General features: G+C 36.7%; 1 protein-coding gene across 14 annotated transcripts in view; it reads left to right on the plus strand.

Annotated features, from left to right (window-relative positions):
- The window catches only part of TLL1 (tolloid like 1), a 151,035-nt gene extending 125,794 nt beyond the window's left edge, over nt 1–25,241 (plus strand). For 12 of the 14 annotated variants that reach the window (XM_065694047.1, XM_065694085.1, XM_065694039.1 and 9 more), the window contains 7 exons: nt 1,033–1,193; nt 4,123–4,303; nt 10,970–11,095; nt 12,521–12,648; nt 17,033–17,246; nt 19,349–19,599; nt 21,599–25,241. In XM_065694047.1, the coding sequence (XP_065550119.1) occupies nt 1,033–1,193; nt 4,123–4,303; nt 10,970–11,095; nt 12,521–12,648; nt 17,033–17,246; nt 19,349–19,599; nt 21,599–21,733 (1,196 nt within the window). In that variant the 3' untranslated portion in view covers nt 21,734–25,241. The remainder of the gene's footprint in view (nt 1–1,032; nt 1,194–4,122; nt 4,304–10,969; nt 11,096–12,520; nt 12,649–17,032; nt 17,247–19,348; nt 19,600–21,598) is intronic. The other 2 variants (XM_065694037.1, XM_065694094.1) reach the window with 2 other exon arrangements.
- Nucleotides 25,242–25,447: the final 206 nt, after the last annotated feature.

Here is a 25,447-nt window from a genome sequence, read left to right on the forward strand (position 1 = left end):
AGCCTTCTCACAGGAAGCCAGGGAAGCCTAGTGCCAGAAAGAAGACTGGTATGTGTCTGGGTTGGCCAAATGAGCCCTGAAACTGGAGAGTTCTCCCAGGTGTTTTGGATAAAGTAGCTGTAGTGTGAGACACACAGCTAGACAGCAATAGCCAGTTTGTAAAGCGTTCAGTGTTAGCACAGAACATTTGGGAAAAGGTGAGCTTCCCCCCACCTGAGCTCTTTAAAAAGACGATTTGTGGACGATTTCCAGTGCTGTCACAGTGCTGTGATGGTATCAATGCAGCAGAGTGTGATCAAGAAACCCTGCAAATCCCATTACTCTCCTTAAAAAAATAATAATAAAAAAATCCTCACATGGAAAAAATTAATATGTTTATTCTTTGCTATCTGAACTGCATTCACAAACATAATACAGTCTTGTTCCATTGTACAAAGGTGACTTTTTGGCATATACTTAGAAATAGCAAGTATTTTTTGTATTACTTGAACACCCATACTTCAGCAAAAGTAATTGTGACTGAAGAGTATGTGACTGCTATCCCAAAGAAGTGACCCTATCTACTAGGTTATGGGAGGGATATACATCCCTGAGCTGAGACAGGTACGGCTGATCCTGGATCAATAATCAAGGGGAGAAGCAGGGGAAATGTGAAGCTCATCTTAAGTAGTCCCGTCTGTCAGAAGAGGGGTGGTCAAGGTCCTGGGGAGGGTGGTAGGGTCAGAGGACTTGCATGGGAAAGGCTGTGAGAGAATAACCAGAGTCTCTGGAGGGAAGGGAAAAGAATGAATACGATAACGCCTTGTGTAGTCCTGAAACTTATCTCTGTTAGCAAACCTGCAAGCTGTTCAAGATAGGAGCTGTCTCTTTCTCTTTGTTTGCACCAAGTATGATAAAAGAAGATTCCGATTACTCTGTCTGGGCATTACAGCAGTATAAGTAATGAGAGGACTGAATCTTCTTAGTATGCTTCTGTTTATAGTAAAACGCAGTTTCAGTCAAATAATAATGCTCTCCCCTTTAATTTTACAGCTGCTTGTGGAGGACTCCTGACAAAGCTAAATGGGACTATAACCACACCAGGGTGGCCCAAAGAGTATCCTCCAAACAAAAACTGTGTGTGGCAGGTGGTTGCCCCAACGCAGTACCGAATTTCAATGAAGTTTGAGTTTTTTGAGTTAGAAGGGAATGAAGTAAGTAACCGTGATCAAAAAGCTGCACAATCTGTTGCACACTAAACAGTTTCACGAGCTTTCAAAATAGATATTGCCTTATAAAACCCTTGCTGACCTTTCATATGCTGACAATAACCATAGATATTCTTGTTTTCGTTTTGGGGCTGTTTCTGGATTATTTCAAAACAAACATGGAGAGAGTAGCTCTCTTTTACATATCATCTAAATGTATATGTATTACAAGAAATTTAAAAGTAATGTTCTCTGCTGAGTCTCAGCTGACTTTTTTTTATCAACAAAGTAAAACAGCAAATGGCTGAGACATATTGGAAAGAATTCAACAGAAGAAAATCTGGAGAAACCAAATCATCTTTACAGAGTATGACTACAGAGAATACACATAAGCTGTGGTTAGTGATGGAGTGAGGGAGCATTTAAATCACTCACAAGTATCTCATGGAGGGGGATATTTTAAAAGGAGCAGTACCAGAAATAAGGCATAAAAGAGGAGCAACAGTGTTTGAGCTGGGCAGCCCCTGGAGGCATGGGGGATATCTTCCCCAGGTAGGGAAGAGGAGAAAGGCAGAACCCTCCATGTGGTAAGGGCTGCTCTATAGTTATAAACCAAGTAGCGAGGGACAGAGTGTTTTTGGGGTGAGAATCAGTATATGGGTGTCAACATCAACTTTTCAGCCTCTGTTCTTCCTAGACACTGCTCAGTCATACCATTGAGTTCCCCTGCCACATTGTAGCCTAATGTAGTGTAGCCATAGAGTTGATCTGGATGTTCTTCGCATGGTATTAAGAACCCAAATCCCAGGACATTATTTCTGACTAAACAAATTTGTAGCAACATATTTGATACAAGGATGGGCCATGTTTTGGGCATGAGATCTGAAATGGAAAAACCTAGAGTTTAATTTGAAACTAAGAAACAACCCAGCCATAGCTTCTCAAAAATATCTCAGAATTATTTGCAGAGGCAGCAATGTGAGATCTTATTTTTTATTTTTATTTTTTTAATAATTTGGGGTAGGTTCTGAAGTCCATGAAATGCCAATTTTGAATGATTTATATGTTACACTCGTCTTTTGTTACCATTATTACAAGAAAAGTGTAATAAAACCTTACAAATCCCAAAGAATTAAAATCTAATTCCCATTTGAGCAAACCAGAACGTATTTTTCCTACACTTTCTTGGTACTTCAGCCAGATTTTCAAGAAAGACACCTGGAGTGTATGAAGTTAAATAATTTTCCTAAGGTTGTACACATATGACACATAACTTAAGCAGATATGAAAAATACATACTTAATGGTTTTGAATATTTAAAACTTTCTCTTGATCCTCTCCTCTGCTACTAAATCTCAGCTTTATACTATTAAATATTAGTACTAAGAGTGGTACCTTTGGAAATCAGAAGAAACATGCAGTATCTGGAACATTCTAACATAGCGTCTGAGTGCAGGCATAAAATGTATACATTTAGCAAATGCTTTATTTTTTTTTTTTGTAGGAGCTCCACTTAAAATAAGTTGAGTATGTCTTTTACAATATTACCATTTTAATATTTTTCAATTTACAATTTCAATTTAACTGTAAATTTTTTAAAATGTAGTGTAGTATGAAGGAAGTTTGACTGATCTGAAATTACATTTTATTTCTTATCTAAAGATACGGAACCATCCAAACTCACCACTGATGTTTTGCTGAAATTGTTGGGATTTATTAATGTTGTGAGCTATATTTGAAAATCACCTGCATTAATATGAATTTATCTTACAATTAATATAAATCAACATGTGGCAGGAACTCAAGTTTTATGAGTCTGTGTTCTTTATATTATATAAAAGTAGCTTCAAGTGAATTAGTCACTTTCCAACTCCTCAACATATGAATTTTTTTCCAACAACAATATTTAATCTACATCTATATTAAAACCAGTTGGGAATGTTGACAATCATTTCATATTTCATAGGGAGAGAGAGCACCAAGGGCCAAAAGAGTCTTTTCAATAGCTCACTTCCAGTTCCCCTGACATTTCTTTTTTGCTAGAAACTGTGATTTATCCAATACAACTTGGATTTTATGGACAGTCTAAGCTCTGGACGAATCCTCCGGGCCACTGTTTTCTTGTAAGCTGTTAATTGAAGACAACTGGGACATTTTTGATTAAATGATTGGTAGTTGAGCCTAAGAAGCTTAGAAGTTTTCGGTGGAAGGCTTTAGGTCAACCAAGGGATTATGCATTGGAAGTATTACCACAAGTAGTAGGTCTTTCATAAGGCTTTTTACTATGTTATTTTACTTTATTTCTTACCTTTTAATGGAAATGACATGTATCACAGCATCAGCCTTCCAAACTGTAGCTTTGCTACTGTTAAAGAAAGATGGATGGTTTTAGAATGCAGATTGATACATTTGTCAATAGATGAATGTGTCTTAAGTATGTTATGGTAAAAACTTATCTTGTATGTTTCAAAGTGAAAAATAATATTTAAAAAATTAATAATCTATGGGATGCAAGTAGTAGAAGGTTTGTAGGTTCTGGGTATAAGGCTTATAGCACAAAGGCAGGTATAACTTTTAGGGTGAACATTTCTAGATTTTAATCTAGAATGCTGGAATTTTTTAGACTACATGGAAGTGCTATGAGCATCTTGAGGTTTAAATACTAAGCACAGATTAGTGTCTATCAAAATACAATTTTGCATGTAATGCATAGTATAGCCATGCCTCAGTGACCTTAAAATATTCTTACACAAATCAGTGAATGTTTGTAAGCATTTATGAATATTTTCAGTGTCAGGAAAAAGTGAAGAAAAAAAATAAAAGTCAAAACCTATTAATCTATTATTTAGCTGCATACACCAATCAGAGTTCTTAAATTTGTAAACACCTTCATGCTTTTCTTTTGATTCGGGAAAAATATCTTTCTTTTTCTCAGGTTTGCAAATATGATTATGTGGAGATTCGTAGTGGCCTTTCTTCTGATTCTAAACTACATGGTAAATTCTGCGGTACAGAAGTGCCTGAAGTTATCACTTCTCAGTACAACAACATGCGGATTGAATTCAGATCTGACAACACTGTGTCAAAAAAAGGCTTCAAAGCACACTTCTTCTCAGGTATAGAAAATTACTCTTGTGTACCTATGAGTGTCTCTGAGCATACAATGACTAGGTGGAGTGAATACACTTTTGGTATGAAAGTGAGTGGCCTTTTCCCTTACAGTTTCCCTGGTAGCTTTGAATTTGTTTTATTTATATAAGCATAAACAATTCTTCTGTCTTAAAATACTGTTCTGAATTGTAATTTCTTTTATCTCAAATTTTGTTGCCATTTCTTCCAATCCCAGTTGTAATGTGGTAGAAATTATGTACTGTGTGCACTTGTATGTTTTTTTCACTTTTCTTTCTTAATATATTGCATTACTTCTGAGATTACCACTTCATGCTACACATTTGTTTAACATTATGAGTGCTTTCTTGCCAAACTTTGCACTCCTTAATGTTTTGCAGAAGACCAGAGTTTAAGACTTTGTTCTTGCAAAAATATGTCTTTTTAGTTATGAGTGTAATTTCAGTGAGGCAGATCAGAGATGGAAGTTTATATCATTTGAGGCCATGTATTACTGAATAATGTTAGAAGTGAAGCTGAAGATGTGAGGAAGTATTTGCACATCAGTAGCCTCTGAAATTACCCATTGAGACTAAATTATAATAATCTGCTTGTGGCAGGATACCACCTAGTATTAGTAGTGGAATTTTGCTTAGTGTTTTTCTTGTGTGTTTACACACATACACAAATGTATATGTTATCTTGTATAAAACCACACCACAAAATAATTGTGTCAGCCCACCTTCTCAAAATGGAAGTCAACCAGAGGCATTTGGAATTTGAATTGTGCCCCAGGTTTTTTGACAGCCATTGAAAATCGGAATCTGAAGAGTCTTGATTATGCCTATCATGTAGCAAATTGTATTACCAGGCATTGTTACTAGAGTTTGTTTGCTAAAATATTTTATCAAAACTGAAAGGAAATGGTATTTCATTGGTTAGCTTTAAGAACTGATAACTTATCTATTACCAAGTAATATGAATCAGAGTATTGTATAGGTGATATGGTTTGTAAAGTGAGCAGAAGAATTGTCAAGACAAATGGTTTAGACATTTAGAATAGCTTAACTCCTCTAAAGCATATTATGTTTTTCTAGTAATCAAGTTTCTCTGGTCATAGTCTTTCAGATCCATCTTTACATATAGTAATGCTTTTTACTTTTGATTTTATGTGTTACATTAGCAAGAAGCTTTTGAGATTTACTTGTTATTTGTAGTAAATATGTGTACACACACAACAGAGCTTCCTCCTAGGAACACCTACACAGCTAGTCATTTCATGCAGGCCTAATAATGCCAGCAGGAATTGTCACTTTTTTGACTTTTTACAAGAATAAGTATTGACATATTCCAGTTACTTTTTATTTTTTTTGATTTTTTTTTTTTTTTTTTTTTACTTTTGATTTTATGTGTTACATTAGCAAGAAGCTTTTGAGGTTTACATGTTATTTGTAGTAAATATGTGTATGCACACAACAGAACTTCCTCCTAGGAACACCTACACAGCTAGTCATTTCATGTAGGCCTAGTAATGCCAGCAGGAATTGTCACTTTTTTTGACTTTTTACAAGAATAAGTATTGACATGTTCCAGTTCTAAAAATGACCTGCAAATTAAGTTTGTTACATATTTTCAGGATCTATCTTATGCTGGATAAGATTGATGATGACAGCTTTGTCATTTGTATGAGCTCTGTAGTTCAGAAGTGTTGGGTTTTTTTGTGGACATGCTGAACATTTACACATTTATAGTCAGTTAAAGTTTGGTTTTCTTTAAATTGATAGTTCATTTTCACAGATGTAATTATTTATTTGCTTGACTGTTTCAATGATCTTTTAGTTAGTGAGTTCTAGGAAGAAATCAGGCCAATGCTGTATGTTGGGGAAAGAGTAGGCTATAATTCATGGAATTCAAAGCATCAGGTTGTAATCGATCAGAACCATAAATTCCTTGTTTTTTTCAGCTCTGAATGAAATGTTCCTCCCTCCCTCCATTGCCCCTTCCTCATCCCAAGCTGAAACCAGGTTTTTCCTGGTAATTTAAAAAATACATTCTATATGATGCCATTGATCACTAAAATAAATGCATTGGTCAGGGATAAGTCTGAAGCAATGTGATTTTTGTTGAATAGAAATTTATGGTGTGTCCTGGATATAGTTATATACTTAATCCCCTTCAAAGAAAGATAGTTTGATATAAATGGTATTTGAACCTGTAAGTATATAGATATAAGTATATAGTAAGTGTAAGAATGCTTCATTATGCATATCTGCAGTAGTCTTTTCTCCCATTTCATATGGGTTCAGATACTTTGACTTTTATTTTTATGCTTTCTCAATTCTGTTCCAGTTGTTGACCATTTCTGTCAGATTCAATTCTTCTGTGTTATTTGGCTTTCCCCTTTTGACAGTATTTCCTGATTAAAACAGAAACTTTGTAATCCTTGGGACAAACTTCTGAACCTAAAGTATCTAAAAAGAAGTTGTCATCTCTAAATAATTCATGAGACAAAACTCTCATGGCTGTCAGAAAACTCATTAATTTTCTTATCCCTGAATCCCTTAGTACAGACATAAGATGCTATTGGTCTGTCAATGAAGAATGGACTTGAGACTTCTAGTGTTTTGACTATTGGGAGTTGATAACTGATCAATTTTCAGCTGACAAAGTGGGTTTCTTTTCCCTATTCATGTACTTGTCTTCAGAATACGATCAGAATACGATACTTCTAGAATTATATCTGTGGAGAAATGCTTAGGGCTACTGTCTAAAATACTTGATGGAAGGCATTTAATAGTTTTATTAATTAAATCACTATAGGAATATGTATGAGCATTTGGTTATAAAGACATGCACAATGAAAAAAATCAGGAATTAGTAAAACCCTTCATCTTGAAGTCTGTTTACAAGTAAAGGGCATATGCAATGCACAGCAAGAGAGACAGGTGAATACATCAGATTAGTTTTAATATTACAACTGTAATGTGTTCCTCAAGCACAGCCGAAGAACTTCTTTTTCTACAGCTCCTTTGGGTGATGAATTCTGCACCCACAGCTATAGTTGAGAAAGCATGGCCCAGCTCCAGCTCAGATGACAGAAAGCAGTTTTGGGGTGATTGGAATCCACTGTGATAAACTGTGAAAGCAAACAGTGACATAGGGCAACAGATGACCTCCCTTAGGAAGGTATTTATGTTGCTATAAGACAACATTAATTACATTTTTGGCTGTAAAATGGTGTTAACAGCCAGACAGGTGCTACTGGAAAGTGAGAAAAACTTTTTTATTCAACATTCTGCAAAATTTACATTTGGTGGGACAGTTCTGAGGGAAGCTCAGTTGGGAGCCATTGCAGGGATCTCTCTAATCTCCAGAGACACGTTTGTATATTTATCATCAAGTTTCTTGGGTAAAGAGAAGCAATAAGGGAGTCATGTTATATTAATTTTTTTTTAACTCTAAATATTTTATTTTGGAATTAGATATTAGGCTTCTAAAGGAAAAATTTGCAATAATTAGGTTTTTATTCTTTCTTTCTTCTGCCCTCCCTTCACTCTCTCCTGCTCTGTTACAAGACAGTAAACTATTGGAGTCTGCTTGGACCATAAAATGACTCCATGAATTTACATTAGGGTGAAAAAAAGATAACAGTAATATATTATTTTTTTACCCTGTGATGTTTCTGAGAAGACAGGTTAATGATTTCTTTAAATCAGTCTTTGTATAGTGGTATGATTAATACCCAGTGATAACATGTCACTAAACTGCTTCCACTTATAAGTTTTAGAGTTACTTCAGTGTTTTAAATACGCATGAGTCTAAACATGATAATTCAAAACATACATTGTGTTTGTAGTAATATAGGAAAAAGGTGTGTTGGAACATATATTTTCTTGGGTGATGATTCATTGAGCAGTTAAAACGAGAAAGCTAGAATGTTTCTAGCCTTGAGTAAATTTGTTTTAGAGCACAAACTCATTTCTGGTGCCATCCTGGTGCATTTTTTTCCACAGACAAGAAAGCTGCCTGCAAAGAGAAAATTTTTGTTTTTGAATCTTGCAAGGACTTGATACAGGTCACTTCAGGCCGAGTACGTATTATTCACAGACTGGTGGCCTCTGAGGGTCTCAGAGGTACGACTATTTGTCCTCTGAATGATTCAATCTAACATTTTGTTGAGAACGGAACTTTCACTCTTTTGAGTACTAAAATGAGAAAAGAAAGTATCCATTCAAAACTGGGAGACTCATTTCCATCTGCCAGCCTAACAAATGGCTTTGTTTTTACATGGCAAAGCATTTGTTCCTATAACTAATACAGACTAATTGGTTTTTTTCATGAATTTTGAAACTGGGGGATCAATTTGACAGAAAGTCTGTTCTGAATTATGAAGTGTGATGAAGGCTTGTTCAACAGTTGCATCCTTGATTAACCATGCACAAGCAATTATTGTAGTTCAAATTCAGAAAGCTTCTCCTTTCTACCTTCTGTCCATTGTTGTATCTCTGAGAAGGTCCAACATGGGACTGTTTGCTTATGCACTTGTCTCTTAACAGATTACTTTATAGAATAAAAGCTTATGTGATGTTAAAATACTTTTCATTATTTTCACACAGTTTGGTTGAAGATGAAAATGGACAGGACTTTTATTTAGAATTTGTGTACCTACTCTGTACTCGAAAGCCTAACTTGAATGCATTTTGAGCTTGCCTTCCATTTAGTTTGCTATTTTGGTAGAAAACTACAAACTAATGCTTAGATGGGGAAATATTGGAGAGTTTTGTTTGTATTGTATCTAATACCTCATTTGCTTGTTACTATTCTTCATTTGCAACATGGAATTAATTTATGACAGTGCTTGCTTTTGCAAAGATAAAATATTGTAACTTTTGTTTGAAATTAAATGGATTTACTATCTTAGTTTGGGATTTGCATTGCATGGGGCATAAACAGTGTATTGTGGAGCTTTCATGGTTCTTTCATCATAAAATGACAACTAGTATAAGCCTTTGGATGTATGATTCTGGAAGCTACCAATGTTTTTGGCTGCTTCTTAACCTTCAAATCTGTTCACATCTGCAGAAAGCTTTCAAAAGCTTTCAACGCAAGCAGATTTGAGATTTCCAGGGCAAAATGCAGTGGATGCTTGCGTTTAACTTGCAGAATTTATCTGTAAATGTACATTATCATCATGTATTATAAGTAGGAGCCGATTTTTATGGAAAGACCTGCAAGTCAACGGGTCAAGTGTTGCAAATGCTTTGGCAGATAAAGCTGATGTGTATGTATTTATAATGTAAACTTCCATTGTCGTGTTACTAAATATGAGCGTAAGTAAGGCAGGCGAAAAAATGCATGAGTAAGACAATGAAAAGAGACTTAAATTATCCATAGTGGCTTGTAATCTATAGAAATTCTTACTGTGCTGACTAAAGTCTGAAACACTGCATGTTACCATGTTCGGAGATAACACTCACTGCTGCTTTCCAAGGTACATGAGGCAGAAGGGGGTGGGCGCTCTGCATTACAGCCCTGCAGCAGCAGGACCTCTGGGATGTCCACAATTTAGGCTCTTTTTCCTCCCCTTTTTTTCATGTTGAAATAACACATGTTGTAAGACACAGTGTTTTAAATTGTGGGTTTTTTTGTGTGTGTATATATGTATATATATATGGGCATATATTTTTCCATTTCAGGATTTATATCTATGTCTATACATATATAGAGAGATATGTACATGTGCATACATATACACATGTATATGTATATGTCAGGAGCAGTCTGCCTCTTTCAAATGGGCCAGCCTCACCTCAAATGACAACAGCTGAATGACATAGAAGGGTGGCAGCTGAGGCCTCTTGCTAGAATGACAGCTTGTTAATCTAGTTTGGCTTCTGTCCATGCAATGAATTTGTAACTGTTTAATGGAGGTCATATTTCCTCCCCGACTCTCTGCTTTATTTCTAACACACTAAAAAGCTCTTTTGAATGATTATATCTTAATAAACAGAACTGCATGCTATATTGTAGATCTCCTTGAAATAACTAGTGCCAATTTCTTTTGTATGTTTTTCAATGAAATGCTTTCCTTTTGTGATGTTCTGTACTGTCCAGATTCGTTAAAAGTAAAGCACACTGTCACTCTGCTGGGAAAAAAAAATCAGCTTATTAAAGAAGTTTATGTTAAATCCTTTTTTTCTTAATGCAGCTTGAAGCTTTTTTTGGCTTACATGTTCTTTTTGACATACCATCATTAAATTGTGGAATTTGCATAAAGTTGGAACTGTGTTGTCCATAGATTACATCCCTGTTGCTTACTGAAATAAAGCTTTGGATGGGATATTTATGATTTTTTTTTTACCAGCTAGATCACTTGAAAGAGCAGATGCTGCTAACTGTCCTAACTCCTTTAATTTAGCTTGTTTGTTCCTCTTTCGAAGAAACTACCCCTGATTTCCTAGAAAGATGAGTCAGGCTGTTTGTGCCATGGTGCAAGGCTTTAGGCCAAGCAATGAGTGGCTAGAACTTAGGTACCATGAAACTGCCGTATTAAGAAGAGTGACTGTGCCTTAGCTTATCCTTTTCTTGAAACACTGTGCTAGACCTTTTCTCTTTTTGGTAATGAGACCTACTGCTAGCTTGATGCTCACCCAACCTTGTTGTGTATTTCTTAGACAAGGATGAGTGTTCAAAGGACAATGGTGGCTGCCAGCACGAGTGCATCAACACAGTAGGAAGCTATGTTTGCCAGTGTCGAAATGGATTTGTGCTACATGAAAACAAACATGACTGCAAGGAGGGTGAGTAGTAAGGTATTTGAACAGTTAATTATACAACTGTTTTCAGAAAGCTCCCTGCAGCTCTCCTTCCAAAGAAAAGAAAGGAAGGAAAATCATCTTGGTAATGGAGGTTTAGACATTTGGGCTTAAACACTCCTTTGCCCTCCCTCTCCCATCCCCTCTGTCCCAGCAGTTGTGTGTGGCTGAGTATGAGGTCCACAGGAATGCAGTTTGGAAAACTTGGGATCATTGGCAGGGAGTGCTATTTTTTATAGTTCTGTGAAGTGTAGAACATTTAAAGCTGTGATAAATGCTGCATAAAACTCTGGGATAGAGTTTCTGGAGAGAAGCCTGGTAAACTTGTCATTTGCTCCTATCAGTAGTAGTTAGTTTCCTTGCAGTCAGGTTGAAACTATCTGCCCTTTCTGGGATTATTTTAGGTGACATATTCAGAGAATCTAAATTCCAGTCAAGTCCCTGTGCAACTTTCTTCCTATTACCTGTCTCAAGGTGTGGCTACCTCCAAGAAAGCAGTAGGATTTGTGGTTTAAGTAGAATTTAGATTATCTGCTAATGAAACTCAAACGTGCAATATCATGTGATCTGCTGCAGTTTCTCAAGGCTATATTCTAACACAGATTTAATTTGCGAGTAAAGATATGCCCTTTGTGAATCATTTGCATTTTCACTGGTGTTGAAATTATGCTCGTCTGCTTTAAAAGATTCCTGTTGAATAATTCTCTAATGTTTATAAAGGAATTTGAGATTGTTAAAAAACTAAATGCAAAAATTAAATTAGTTTCTTTCTTGCCTTCTTTAAGTTTTATTTGTTTGTATTTATCCAGAAATGCACTTCTAGTGATGCAGTTAGGGAGTGAATGGCTAAGCTGTTCTTGTTTAGTCTTAGCTATTATCTACTGGTATATATGTCCCTGAAAACTGTGGTTTAGAAATCAGAATGATTGCTCTGTATTTGCAGTATGAAAATTAGTGAGAAGAGATTAAAATAAATTGTTCAAGAAATACCATTTGATGCTGGAGTAGCAAGATTTCTCATATGCATTTTCGTACTTACTTGTATGTAGAATAGGAGGAATGGCAAAATATTTTATTATGGTTTAATACTTATGTTCATTCCTTTATAATTTTTTTCAAAAAAAAATATAAAAACACCACTCACTGTAAACAACAGTGTATGTTTCACAGTAGTCAGTAAAGAGGTTAGTTTAGTTACTTGTTAGTTGAAACTAACCCAGGTTAGGTGGGTTATTTTCCATAAGGTGTGTGCCAAAGGGGAAGAACATGATTGTGCACACAAAAGAGAGTGCTTAGGTGTCTTCCTAAAGATCCTTTCTGTTCCATGGGTTCCCTGACAAAATAGGGTATTTTCTGGCTACCTCTGAATCAAACCCCCAGACTAACTGATAACTATCACTGTTGGCACAGCTGAGTGTGAACAGAAGATCCATAGTCCCAATGGCATCATCACGAGTCCCAACTGGCCCGACAAGTATCCCAGCAGAAAGGAGTGCACATGGGAAATCAGTGCCACCCCAGGGCAGAGGGTCAAGTTGGTGCGTATCTGCTTACCCTTCCTTTCTCTCTTTTGTTCCACCAAATCTGCTTCTCAAATGACTGTTACTGAACTTTACTATCAGTTTGCAGCTCAAAGGTAAACTGTTTTAAAAACCTGCTGACTCTTGTCCATTCCTGGCCAACCGGGGCTACTCAATATCATAGAGCTGTGAATTGAAGTTTGTGGTGGTTGTAAATACCCTGGATAGCAAAGGGCTGGAATACTTTCCTCCTTTCAGGCTCTACTGTATCATTGTTGCAATTCATAACATTTGCATAAAGCTTTGACAAAAGTGGCAGGGGCTATTTATGCAAACTCCAACATATAGAATAAGCAAAATTAGAAGCTGTGAACAGTCCTCTTCACATACATTTTGCATTTCCTTTTGAGGAGGAAAAGAAGATACAAAACCCAAGAATCTGGACTTTTCATTTTAAAGTGGCTCCAAATTTTAACACAGGTATAAAAGCTGTCCAGGTAGACTTAAGTGACCTTTGTGTCCAGCTGGCTGAGAACAGTCCTGGTGCCTGAAGATAGGCTAGTATAATTTAGGGACCTTTGCAGTTCTGTTGAGGTTACACGGCCTCTGTACGAAGCTCTAGGTACAGACCTGTCCAGGGGGCTTTTCTGCTTTGAGTTCAGCCCCAGTGTTCCTTCAGGAAAAGTACTCAGGGCACACCAAAAGCTGGCCTTAAATATTTTAAAATCTGATAAATTGATTTTGCATATGTTTTGGGGTAAATAAACTGAAGAAGAGAGGTGTTTGCTTTAGAGAGGAGGAAGTGCTGATGTGGGATTGTGTACTGGTTCCTGTTCAGCAGAATTAAAACGGTTAAACTATTCTGGGGGATGGGGGGGGGGGGGGGGGGGGGGCGGGGCAGAAGATGAGTCATGTGCATACTCTGCCCATTTAAAGGGTGAAAAACAGGTTTGTAGTTCAGGTGGCCTTCCTACTGTTACTTCTGAGCAAGTGTTCTTCCATCCTGGCGAAATAAACCAAAGCCAGCCAAGCATGGGCATGTTACTTTTTTCAGTTGTTTTAACCTCAGCCGACAAAATTCCAGCATTTAGATTTCTTCAGTGAAATACCGTATCATCTATTTTACAAGAAAAGATTTTTGAATTTGCTTTTGACAATGAAATTGGAAAAATTAGATAGAATTTTACTAGATAGAATTAAAAAAAAAAAACACCAAAAAACTTACATGATTTAGAGTCTGAAATCCACTTTTCTGTGCAAACCAGTAGGGCAAATCTACTAAATTCTATGTGCATAATATCTATAAAATCTAGTAAAGCAAAATGCCATGTGAATAATATTAATACCATGTAATATCATACTTCCACTATGGATAAATATTTTTTCTTGGACTTTACACTGTTTTTAAGTTTATTCCTCACAGTTTACTTAGTCAAATTGAACAAGGAGAAGTGATTTCTTCCTGGTAACAAACCACATGAATTGCAAGCCTGAACTTAGTTTTTTGAGAGAGGTGTGAGTACAGAAACTAATCTTTAGTTGTGATTGCTCTCATTCTGATAAGCATTGAAAAGTCTCTTCCTGAAAGGCTAAAGTTAAGCATTTTGTGTAATTAAAAAAAGCTTATGAAAAAATGGACATGCACTTCAGAATTTTTAAATGAAACGTGTAGATAAAGATAGCTTCGAAAATGTATGTAGTGGAGAGAACGATTTTCATAAGCTAATCAGCCGGATGTTTATAAGAGACGGACTTAAGTGTCCCATTCAGGCAGCTATCCGTAAGTGCCACCAACGTATCTACTCAGTTGAGTGCTATAGATAGCAAGGGCTGGATGTCCAGAAGCTATATGTAACATTTCTGAGTATCATTCCCTCTTATGAGACAATCAAAATGGGGACTGTAGTCATGGTGGGGTAGTTATTCAAAAGTATTTGTCCCAGGAAGACAGACTGTGATTCAGTTATACTAACAACTTTATTAAATTATCTGTGAACTCTGTTGGCAGCAACTATTCAGTTTTATTCAGCTTTAAGGAAAGTTTGTGTCAGTTCTCCTCTTTCAAACCTGCTCTTAGTCTGACCTCTTTTTAGATAAAATGGAGATCATATCTGGGTATTTTGAACTATCAGGCATTTTGAGCTTTCGAAAGACTTCATACTAAGATCTGCTTTTCCTTAAAAAAAAAAAGAACAAATTCCTTTGATTCTCTTTGTAATTTTTAGAATCAACTGCTAGACTCACAACACATTTAGGACTTCTTTCTATTCTTTGTGGAACCCAATATAAGAACTACTGTCCTCCTGCAGACTTGGAAATCCAGTGATAAGTCAAAAGTTAAAAATAATGGGTGTGTCTTGCAGTTCATGATGAGAACTGTTTCCTAGAGAGTGACTTTTTTGTACTGATGAGAAGTGAACAAAACTGATATAATTTTCCTCTAAAAGAAAATGAGGTTCTGCAGGCTGCTTTTAGATCACCTTGAGTGTTCCTATTGATTCCAAGTTGGCTTGCCTCAGTTCTACATTTAAGTAACTCCCTTACAGTTAGTCTCTTGTCTTTCTGTGGGTTGGTTTGTTTTTTTTTTTTAACCTATCAGGTTTTATTTGGGTATAAATGACAACACGTACTTGGCATCATAAAAGTAGGATGGCTGGCTATAATTTAAGAGTAGCAGAAGGGACTGCTGTGCAGCTGTTTTCACTGCCTCTGCAGTTTCAATCCCTTAAAATAAGCCCCCAAGCTTTCCCGTGAAATTAATCTATATCCACTGCATCATGCAACTTTTCACTCTTTGCAAAACAAAAATGCTATTCTGATTATTCCATTTCTTTGGGCAAAAGACTTTGTGTTAGCTCTTTATAGTTCCTTTAGGTCAGCTGTTAATATAAATTACCATCACATTTCACACTGGCTGGATTCCACAAGGGATTCAGTAAGTCAGATTTGCTTTGGTATACTAGATACTTGCTTAGTATTTGACAGCTCAGTTTTGTTAAGTTTAATTATTGCTTCTTGATCCTTTAGTGGTTTTGGGGGGCGTAAAAAGGGTTGGTTTGTTGGGTTTCGTTTTTTTTTTTTTTCCTTAAACAGTCAGGTGTATAACTACTTACGGGAGCATTCATACTTAGTGGGTTTATGCTATTTTGTTTAACACAACGTATATTGAATTTCACCTTCAATTGTAGGTTTTTTTCTGAAAATTCACAAAGGTTTCTATGTGTATTGCTTTCTCAGTGTTTAGATTAGAAGAAATTAATGGATTTTAAGGTTTAAGTTTCTTCTTGAAATTTAGCCCTTGTCAAAAAGTCTTACCTGAAATCTCTTAGAAATCTCCTTGAAATAAATTTGTTGATACCAGTCCAGTCTCAGAAGACACTCTTCTGTACTTGAAAAGCAGGTATTAGTTGTATGTGTTTCAATGGTTTCTGTAGGATACGGCATACACTTTGAGAACTATAAATTCCAAAGTTTTTAAAAGTAAGCTAGCCAGGCTCTGCTGCAGAGGACTTGCAATTTAGAATTTTTAATAGACCTGAATTTGTCCTTACAAGCTGCCATGAGCACTGAGAGACTTAAAATCCTTGAGAACACAGCAAGATAAATGTTTTTAAGTGTGGAAGAAACATCACAGATTCAAAATGAAGTTTGTGAGCCCCAGTTTGTGATAAAACTATGGCAGTAATTTGAATTTTCTTGGAAGAGCTGAGGACAGCAAAAAAAGACTCTGCTGAAGTTCTTTTAATAAACAACATAATTTTGTAATTTGTCCAATAATTTTGCTAGCAAAAATGTGATCTTAGCATGAAGGATGCAGCCTGAAATCTTGTTAGTATTGTAATAACAAAAAATAGATCTCTAGAAAATAGGTTAGAAAATATAACTTTCATGCATAAGCATTCATGTGGAAAGGTCATTCTCAAAGGCTTTAGTTGCGGTGTGTGGTAAGATTGAAAAAAAAAAGGAGGGTGCATTATGTTTTGCAGATGTTTCAGTCCATCCTCAACTATCTGAGGAACCAATAATTATCAGCTTTTTGCTGGTTTAAATGTTATGTGAAATTTGGAACAATCCTATAAACAGCAAATACAACAGAAAGACCGCTGCATTCTAGATTTAATAGTCTTTCATGCATGTTAACTGGCTAGAAAGATTCTAATCCCTTTCTATATGAAGAATGATGCCCTCTCAAAGTTCACTGTCTTAATTGTTATTCCACTTCCTCAAAATCAGTATGTTACTCAAAGCTACAGGCTTGTAGGGGCAGTAATGTTAAATCTGTCATCTTAACTACATCTGTTTTGTATTCTGAAGCAGACTAACAGTACATATGTACCATGTAAGTACAGTAAACACAGTGCTACATTAAGTCATTTTTTGCATTTTTTTCCCCCCCACTCAGACCTTTAATGAATTTGAGATAGAACAACATCAAGAATGTGCTTATGACCACTTGGAAGTGTTTGATGGTGAAAGTGAAAAAGCACCAATTCTGGGACGTTTATGTGGCAATAAGATACCAGATCCTCTTATTGCTACTGGAAACAAAATGTTTCTCCGCTTTGTTTCTGATGCATCGGTTCAAAGAAAAGGCTTCCAAGCAACACACTCTACAGGTCAGAAAATCAGGATGTGCTTTACTAATAACTTCCCCTTTGTTCTTTAGTGGAAGATATTTCAGCATTTCTTTATAGGAATGGGATGAGTTAACAGATAAGACAATGTTACAACTAAATCTAATGAAACCTTAAGAACAGTAGGAAAGGTCTGAGGTTGCAGAAAGCATTCTCTGATATTTTAGGTGTTTCATTCTCCTCTCTCTCTCACTGTACCTCTCTCATATAGGTAAGTTATTAAAAGATTTTGAAACAAAGTCCCATAAGAAGAAGATATTTATGTAGATAATCAGGTATTTCTTACGACTCATGCCATTAGTTTGTAAAAGATTCAGTAGTTTTTCATTGTATTTGTAATAGAAGTACTTCACTGGGACATGTGATGCACCTCCATTACTTTCCTGTTCTAACATAAACAGAAGTCTGGGGTTTGTGTAAACAGCTATTACTTTCCTGTGGAGATAAAAAGGAAAGGCCAAAGAAGAATAAGTAAAAACAATATTGAAGACTTACTTAGTATTTTAGCAATATAATCTCCTTCATACTTACCAGTTAATTTTGCTCTTTGTCAGAAATCACTGAAACTAAAAACAGTGTTGCAATTGCACTGATAGGTTTCTTAGGACGTTTTCAGTGTGCACATAATTTCCGCAACGTTGCTTGGCTTACAGTGGCCCCTAGTGCTGAATGTCTGAACTACCAGTGCCTGCTATAAAGCTCAGTTTAAGATCTTGCATCGCTTCTGAAATGACTGTAATAATTTGGTATGGCAATGCTGAATCAAATTTATTATATGTTTCACTCGTTCAGGTAGTGTGGATTTAAGCTTTTTCCATCTGTCCAGCCTCTTAAACAGTCAAGAGAATACTGCTTGATTTGCTGTTACATTTGTCAGAAGCCTAAAAACCACTAGAAAGGTCAGGAAATGACAGGGGTTTTATTCTTTAGCTGATACAGAAAAAAGTCTTTCACCTAAAGCTATCAGATCAATAGCATTTTACAAATCAGTCATATTTCTTTACAGTCAGATGTGCACAGCGCACCTACAGCAGAGCAGACATAACTGTGCAATTGAAAGTATGATGGATGGTGCAGCTCGGTTACTTCTGATATCAGGGGCTAAGCAAGTGGTACTGTGTGGCACGTCCCTGTTCTGTGCAGACCCATAACAGCTTGTCCCACGCATCCTAATGCAGTGCTGCATTGTACAGGCTGGTTGTCAACTTTTGAAACTACAAGTTAGTACTTAAGGATTTGAAAATTTGACTTTTAATTTCTAAAACCAATACTTCGTCCTAACGGGATAAAGTAGGACAGGAAAGACTTGAAGCTCTTGGTTGATGAGATGCAGCACAACATGACCTGGCAATGTGCACTTGCAGCCCAGAAAGCCAGCCATACGCTGGGCTGCATCAAAAGGTGTGTGACCAGCAGGTTGAAGGAGGTGATTCTCCCCCTCTACGCCACTCTCCTGAGGTCCCACCTGGAGTAGTGAGCTCAGCTCTGGGGCCCTCAGCACAGGAAAGACCTGTTCATGTCCATGAACTACACAGCAAACAAGCTAGTGAGCTTGGCAGTAGTGTTTCATATAGAGCTGGTTCTCAAGGTGCTTACATGATGGCTAGAGCTAACACTTCTATGAAACACAAGACTTTTGCACTTGATTGCTGACTGCATGTGTGCTAGAGCTGATCCTCCCCAGCCACTTGCAAACAGTGTTGTTAACCCATGTGGAAATGTCACCACAGAAGTATGGTGAAGCACTTGACTTGCTGGTCACAGACATCTCTCAAGTGCCTACCCAAAGAATGTCCTACCCCATTCTTTATAACTTTGTTCCCTGTTGTTTTGTCTTTCACTTGAAAATACTGAAATATGTTCAAGCCTCTAGTTGTAAAAAAGAATTTACATAGGAAAAACTCAGAATGATGGATTTGTATTCATGCTGGGTAGTACTTCACTCTATACCTTGTTAGATTGATGTGCTTGATGCATAAAAATGCACTCAGCCTGAATAAGACCGGGCATCTATCAAAAAACCCAAACCTAATTCTTACTGAATAACCTTCTTCATCCCTTTTTCTACCCCCTCCTCTGTTTAGAGTGTGGTGGTCGGCTGAAAGCTGAAACCAAGCCCAAAGATCTGTACTCGCATGCTCAGTTTGGTGATAACAACTATCCGGTTCAGGCAGACTGCGACTGGCTGCTGGTGGCAGAGCGCAGCTATCGAGTTGAGTTAATGTTTCAGACATTCGAGGTTGAAGAAGAGGCAGACTGTGGTTACGATTATGTGGAGCTCTTTGATGGTCATGATAAGACAGCTGTGAGACTTGGTCGATTTTGTGGATCTGGGGTAAGTGACAAGGTACCAAGCTTTTTATTTCCACAACAAAAAGAGTAAGAAAGGGCAGAGGAAGGAAAGTGTCAAGAAGGGATGAGGCTCAGTAACTGTACCTTACAATGAAGATGCTAGATTATCTGCTTTGGGTTTTGGTGGGTTTTTTTTTTTAATAGAAATTTGCAGGCTTATAGTGCAAGTATTCCCTTGAAATATTTCAAACAATAAATATTCTTATCTAGTTCTTGACCGAAGTATTGTAATGTTCTGTTAAGCTTTAGGTAGCTGACAGTGAAGTGTTTATCAGCAACCCAAAAATAGCTACCATACATTTTCCCATGCAGAAAGAGAAATGCACCGGTGTTAAAATCCTTTTAATTTGAATGAAGAAGCCACATTTTACAGAGGGAGCAGTGCTTGGGAAGCATTTTTAATATCTAGTCATCTACTCAGCTACTACTTAAATCTGATTTTAGGAAAGAAAGTGCTACTAAAATATGTGATTAATATGGGCCTTAAGAAAGTCCTGTCATTCCATATGCAACTCTGATTTGTTTTAACTCTGAGACATGGGGGAAATTGGCCTGGTGACATCCTGAAAAGGATGTATCCTAGTTCTTCTTTTAGACTTGCATTGTTATGTTGGCTGCCTGCCTTGTGAAAGCTGGTGCAATGATCCCATGAGTCCTCATCAATTCTTTATACATGTGCAAATGGAAGCGCACTTTCAGACACACATACACTCTTTGCCTAGATAAAAGGTTTGAAAGGCTCTACATGAGTCAATAGGAGCTCTTAATTAACAGTATGTCACTTTTTTGATTCAGCCACAGTGCTGGAGCAAACATCTCAGTCATTTAGGCTAGCTACCTGTAAGTTGGCTTAAATACTTCTAGGGCATTTTTTGAACACTATAAGATGCAAGAAAGGTGCTGCAGGAGAGGTGCTACCACTGAACTCTAGGCAGTACATTCTAAGCAAAATGGTACAACTGAGCCCAGCATCTACTAATTGACACAAAACAATACTGTTCTTTGCAGGTTGCACTATTTTTCAAGTAGAAGGACAGCAAACTGGAGAATGGCCCAGCCTTGGGCTGAATTAATTCTTCTTTTGTGGTGTGGATGGGTGGTGGTGGTTGGGTTTTGTTGTTGTTTTGGTTTGCTTCTGGTAGGATATGGATGAATGGCTTCAGAGGCCACATAGGAAAGACAAAATTAAATAGAAAGGTTATTGAAAGCAAAACAATCAAAACTGAAGTGGAAAAAACACACTATTAATATATATTTCTACCTTGTCAAATTTAGAAAAAGGGCTTGCTAGTTCAGCTGGTACTTCTAATTGATGTACTTCAATAATAAACCAAGCCATCATGAGTGCTTTGAAGAATAAGATGGAAAATAGGTACTGGAGTCTGTTGCTTATCTAAATTTAGAATATTATGTACGGTCCTGCCCAGTCACTTATGTGACTCCAGCAGTAATTATAGAAGACATCTGGGAAGGACAAAAGAACAAGGAGCTTTGTTTTCTTTGTATCATAAGAAAAAACTGTGAAGATGCTTCATACAAATTGAAGAAGTTAAATCAGATTCAGAAAGTTAGATCACATGTTTATGTAGGTTGTATGAAAAGATGCTTTTTGGGCTCAGAGCTCAAGACTGAAAGAGTGAGTATTAATATAAAAGCAAAAAAGTTACAATAACAGAGAATGTCAAAACTTCTGCCAGCAGATAAAAATTCAAACATTGTGATTTAAACTGGCCTCCAGCTTTTAGGAGTTCAGGTTGTCATTTCCTCAGTCTGCCTCAAAATTTCCTAGCCTATAATTGAGAGCTGAATGACATAGATGTATTTTGTCTGATCATGTCAGGTGGCACCGTATGAGACCCATGGAATTACATGACAAGGCATAACAGGAAAAGGGAAATAGCCATAAGAAAAAAAACAAGTGAATGAGGGGGATAAATACACAAAGTGGACAGATAATTTATTTGTTTCTTCATTTATTTTAGCCACCAGAAGAAATCTATTCAGCAGGAGAAGCTCTTTTACTTCACTTTCACACAGATGATACAATCAACAAGAAAGGATTTCATATACGATACAGAAGTATAAAATATCCAGATAGTGTGCACACCAAAAAATAACACAAGAACCTCTAAGCCAGAAAAGGAGAGTGAGAAAGAAAGAACGCACAGTGAAAAGGAACAAAGGTGTGTCTTTTTTTTTTTAACTGCAGTTATTAGCACAGATGTTTTATATGAGTTCAGTTAAACGGCAACCAGAGACTGAACTAAATCAGCTATACCAGAGGAATAGTCAAGATGATGATGTGAAGGCTCCATACTTGACTGTTGCTGCAAAGCTTGTGAAAGGACTTTGCATGCAGGGAGAACAGAAGAGCTTTTGTTCATGGTTTGACATTTGTCATAGATGCGTGCAGATTCAATCAGTTGCATTCAGGGGAAGTGACCCTTCAGACCGTTCTTCCTTCTGACAATTGTATGGTGTCCAGGAAGAAAAAAAAAAAAAAGCTCTTTCAGGTCACACAATCAAAATACTGTCCTTATATCTAGTTGCTTTGACTTTATATCCTGCATATGGTGTGTACAAGGACTTGAAAGAAGATAAGAAATGGGAAGGTCTTCCTGCAATGTTCTGTATTTTTTACAAATTCATCTGTCGTATCAGGTTAACAGTGTTTTGAAACTGGAAAATCCTACTTCTGAAATGTAACTGATCTTTAGAGTATTTTGTTTTACTAATGGCTGAGAAGTCTGAACTGTTACATCGGTCACTAGCTGACCAATCACTAGTTGACCAAATTTGAACAGTGTAAGCATCTATGAAATGTTTGGTTTACTAGTTAAGTAAGCTATCTCTGATGATGTGCTCTTATTTTGCACTGAACATAGAAAGACTAACATGAAAACCTGTCCTGAATCAAAATCTGTATCCATGAGAAACAGAAATAGTCAAGGATCATATGAAACTTCTACTGAATTTGTTTTCAACAGTACATTTGGAGCCACTACTAAGCTTTATTTCTTTGGACCTCTTTTGTGAATGAGCTAATTATCTGGTTTGGCTACACAGAAATGAAGCTGCAGTGGTATCCAAGAAGGAGGTTTCCCAAAGATATGTTTTTTTTTCTCTGGGAGTAAGTGTTATCTGTGATGGTGAAAAGAGCAAATCAAAATAACGGACCCAGGATTTCTTTGTTATTGAGTGAATTCCTATGGTGCTATTCCATGAACATTAAACCAAGAAGTTTTAGACTTTTGAGCCAACAGCTTGCAGATCATGAATGTCTCACTATGCCTGGCTGCATCTGGAGAAGGAAGGTTTTACTGCTCCAACGGAGAGTGGGTTGCAATGGCAGCACTAGTCCTGTGGAACAACTACTATTGCCTTAGAATCCTCGCACATGGTCAGACAGATCTTCCTGTAGATACACCTCTAATTTGATAAATATTTCGACGACTTGGACATCTTAGTGTACACTAACAAAAGGATCTTCAAGTTAAAGCCCCATCTGCAGAGCGAGATCATCTGCTGTAAATACAGTGACCTGCTTTTGATGTAGAGATATGTTACATTTAGAACTGAGATATTCTATGTGCTTTAGGCCAGACATGGCTTTAGTCATAATGTATATGCATTATGTAAGTATTGTATGAATGAGTGCTCCAGGGGAGTGAGAGGTATTGTATGGGTGAAAATGGAATTGTTTCTTTACGTGCCAAGTTCTATCAGGACCCTGTTTGACTGTAGCAACTTTTCTTTAAAGGCTTCATAGACAGATAACAAGGACTTCTAGTTGGCAAGAATCACGTTTAAACGAAGTATTATATTTCACTTACAAGAAATATTATTTTGATATCCTTTGATGTAAGTTGCTACTCAGATTAGCTTAGTTTCTGTTTCCTTACTATGGACATACATTGGCACTAATAAATCTGACCTTTTTTTTATAAAAATAAAACCCAAATGTCTGTATAGGTGTCTTTGGTTGTTTTAACAGCACTGTTGCTGCTCATTTATTACCTTTTTCCTTCCCAGAAAGCTTATGTGTGTGAAGTTCAAAACGTGAATAATTTGTGTATTTTTGTAATGCTGCTCCACTATCTTTTTGTTTGGTTTATTTTTCAGGGTTTTTACACAAGAAGTTAACTGCAAACATTTTCTCCAAGGTCTTCTAAGACAAAATTCAGGCAGAAATATTACTATAGTTAAAAAGAAAAGCAGAAGTATTCTTAACCTTGATACATAATTTATCAGATACATGGAATTCCAGTGCTCAAATTTCTGAGAGGAAAAGCAGGCAGCAGCAGAAGCAGTGTCTCCCTGGCATGGATAATTAACAGGAGTTGGGAAAGTCTGAGGCTGGGAGGAAGAGCAAGTTTCCATGTAATCTTTTTTTCCGCTTTTCTGCTTCAGTCTCCTCCTAGTATTATCTTCCTTCCATTTGCTAAACAAAATATTTTAAGTCTTCCTTTTCTCTACATTTGACTTTTTATTCACACACACCCCACCCCCACCCCCGCCTCAGTTTTACTTTAACAACCATAGAGCTGAGCCAAGATTTTTTTATTTTCTTGAAGGTGGTTGGTTTTGATTCATACGGGCTCCTGTATAAATCCTACTGCCCTATGCTAAATATTGCAACTGGAGTAGTTGGTGAAGAAAGTTACGCAGGGCAAGAACACCATATAGTGTATTTCCAAGGCTCTGTGAAAGGTGGTTCTTTGTGGTGATATCAAAATGTTGGTTTTGAGCACAATATGTCAGGGATTGTTTCACATGGAATATGTAGAAATCAAATGAGAGTTGCTTTAACTTTGACTGCAAAGTTTGATTTTATTTCTCCAGTTGGTTTTTCCTTTGTGGACCACATATGCTTGAGTGGTGAAAATTAGAAAGGTGTTCTTAATGATTATCTTGATGATAAATGTACCATATAGATAATTTCTTTGCATTATCCATGATCTTAGTTAATGCCTCATGGTGCTATCAGACGCCACTAAAACTGTAGTTATTTCCAAGTTCTAGGAGATTTTTCCGGATGTAGAGAAAATGACATATTCAATGAACTCCTCATTTAATAGCAGTATGTCTTATAAATAACGTGGCAATAAGAAAAAAATGCTTTCACAATTTCATCAGCACAAATGATTTTTTCAGTGTGGGTTGTGCCAAGGATATCTCTGAAATGGAGAATTTCATTCATAACGTTAAAATCTTGCCTGTCAAGTAGTCAACAAAACATGACACAAAATCCACTGGGCTGGAGATCCAGCTTTGGGAACTAGTTACAATGCGTTTACCAGCAACACTCTTAGAAAGGTGAAGATGATACTCATTCTGCTTCCTATTTGAGACAAACTTTCTTGACTGTGGGCAAGGTGCTGGATTGAAATTAATTTTCCTGTAACATGACAAAGTTTGTGCTAATATTATTTAATGTGAAATTCAACATAAATTAGCATAAATTATTAAGGAATATAAGGATCTCTGGATATAATTATGCTGGATCTCTGTGGCTGACTGCTAATGAAGAGCATAAGTCTGTAGCATAGAAAATTCTGTGATCAATACCATGCTTAGTTAAGAGGGAAGATATGTTTGTGCACATCATTCCTTAAACAAAAATAAAAGAGGAAAAGGAATAAAAATCATTGGTGAAAGTCACTTAAAATGGCTGCCTTACATAACAGCTGTGAAGGTCTATCTGGAGGGAATAAAGAAAGGTAGGTGCACACAGCAGATACTCTATTCTTTGCTGGCCCTTTGTTATAATTTGCAACATATTTGAATAATCTTGCCTGGCTCTGAGACCTGTGAAACAGTGAGTTAACCTA

Source organism: Lathamus discolor, chromosome 1 (assembly GCF_037157495.1).
Source record: "Lathamus discolor isolate bLatDis1 chromosome 1, bLatDis1.hap1, whole genome shotgun sequence".
Taxonomy (NCBI): domain Eukaryota; kingdom Metazoa; phylum Chordata; class Aves; order Psittaciformes; family Psittacidae; genus Lathamus; species Lathamus discolor.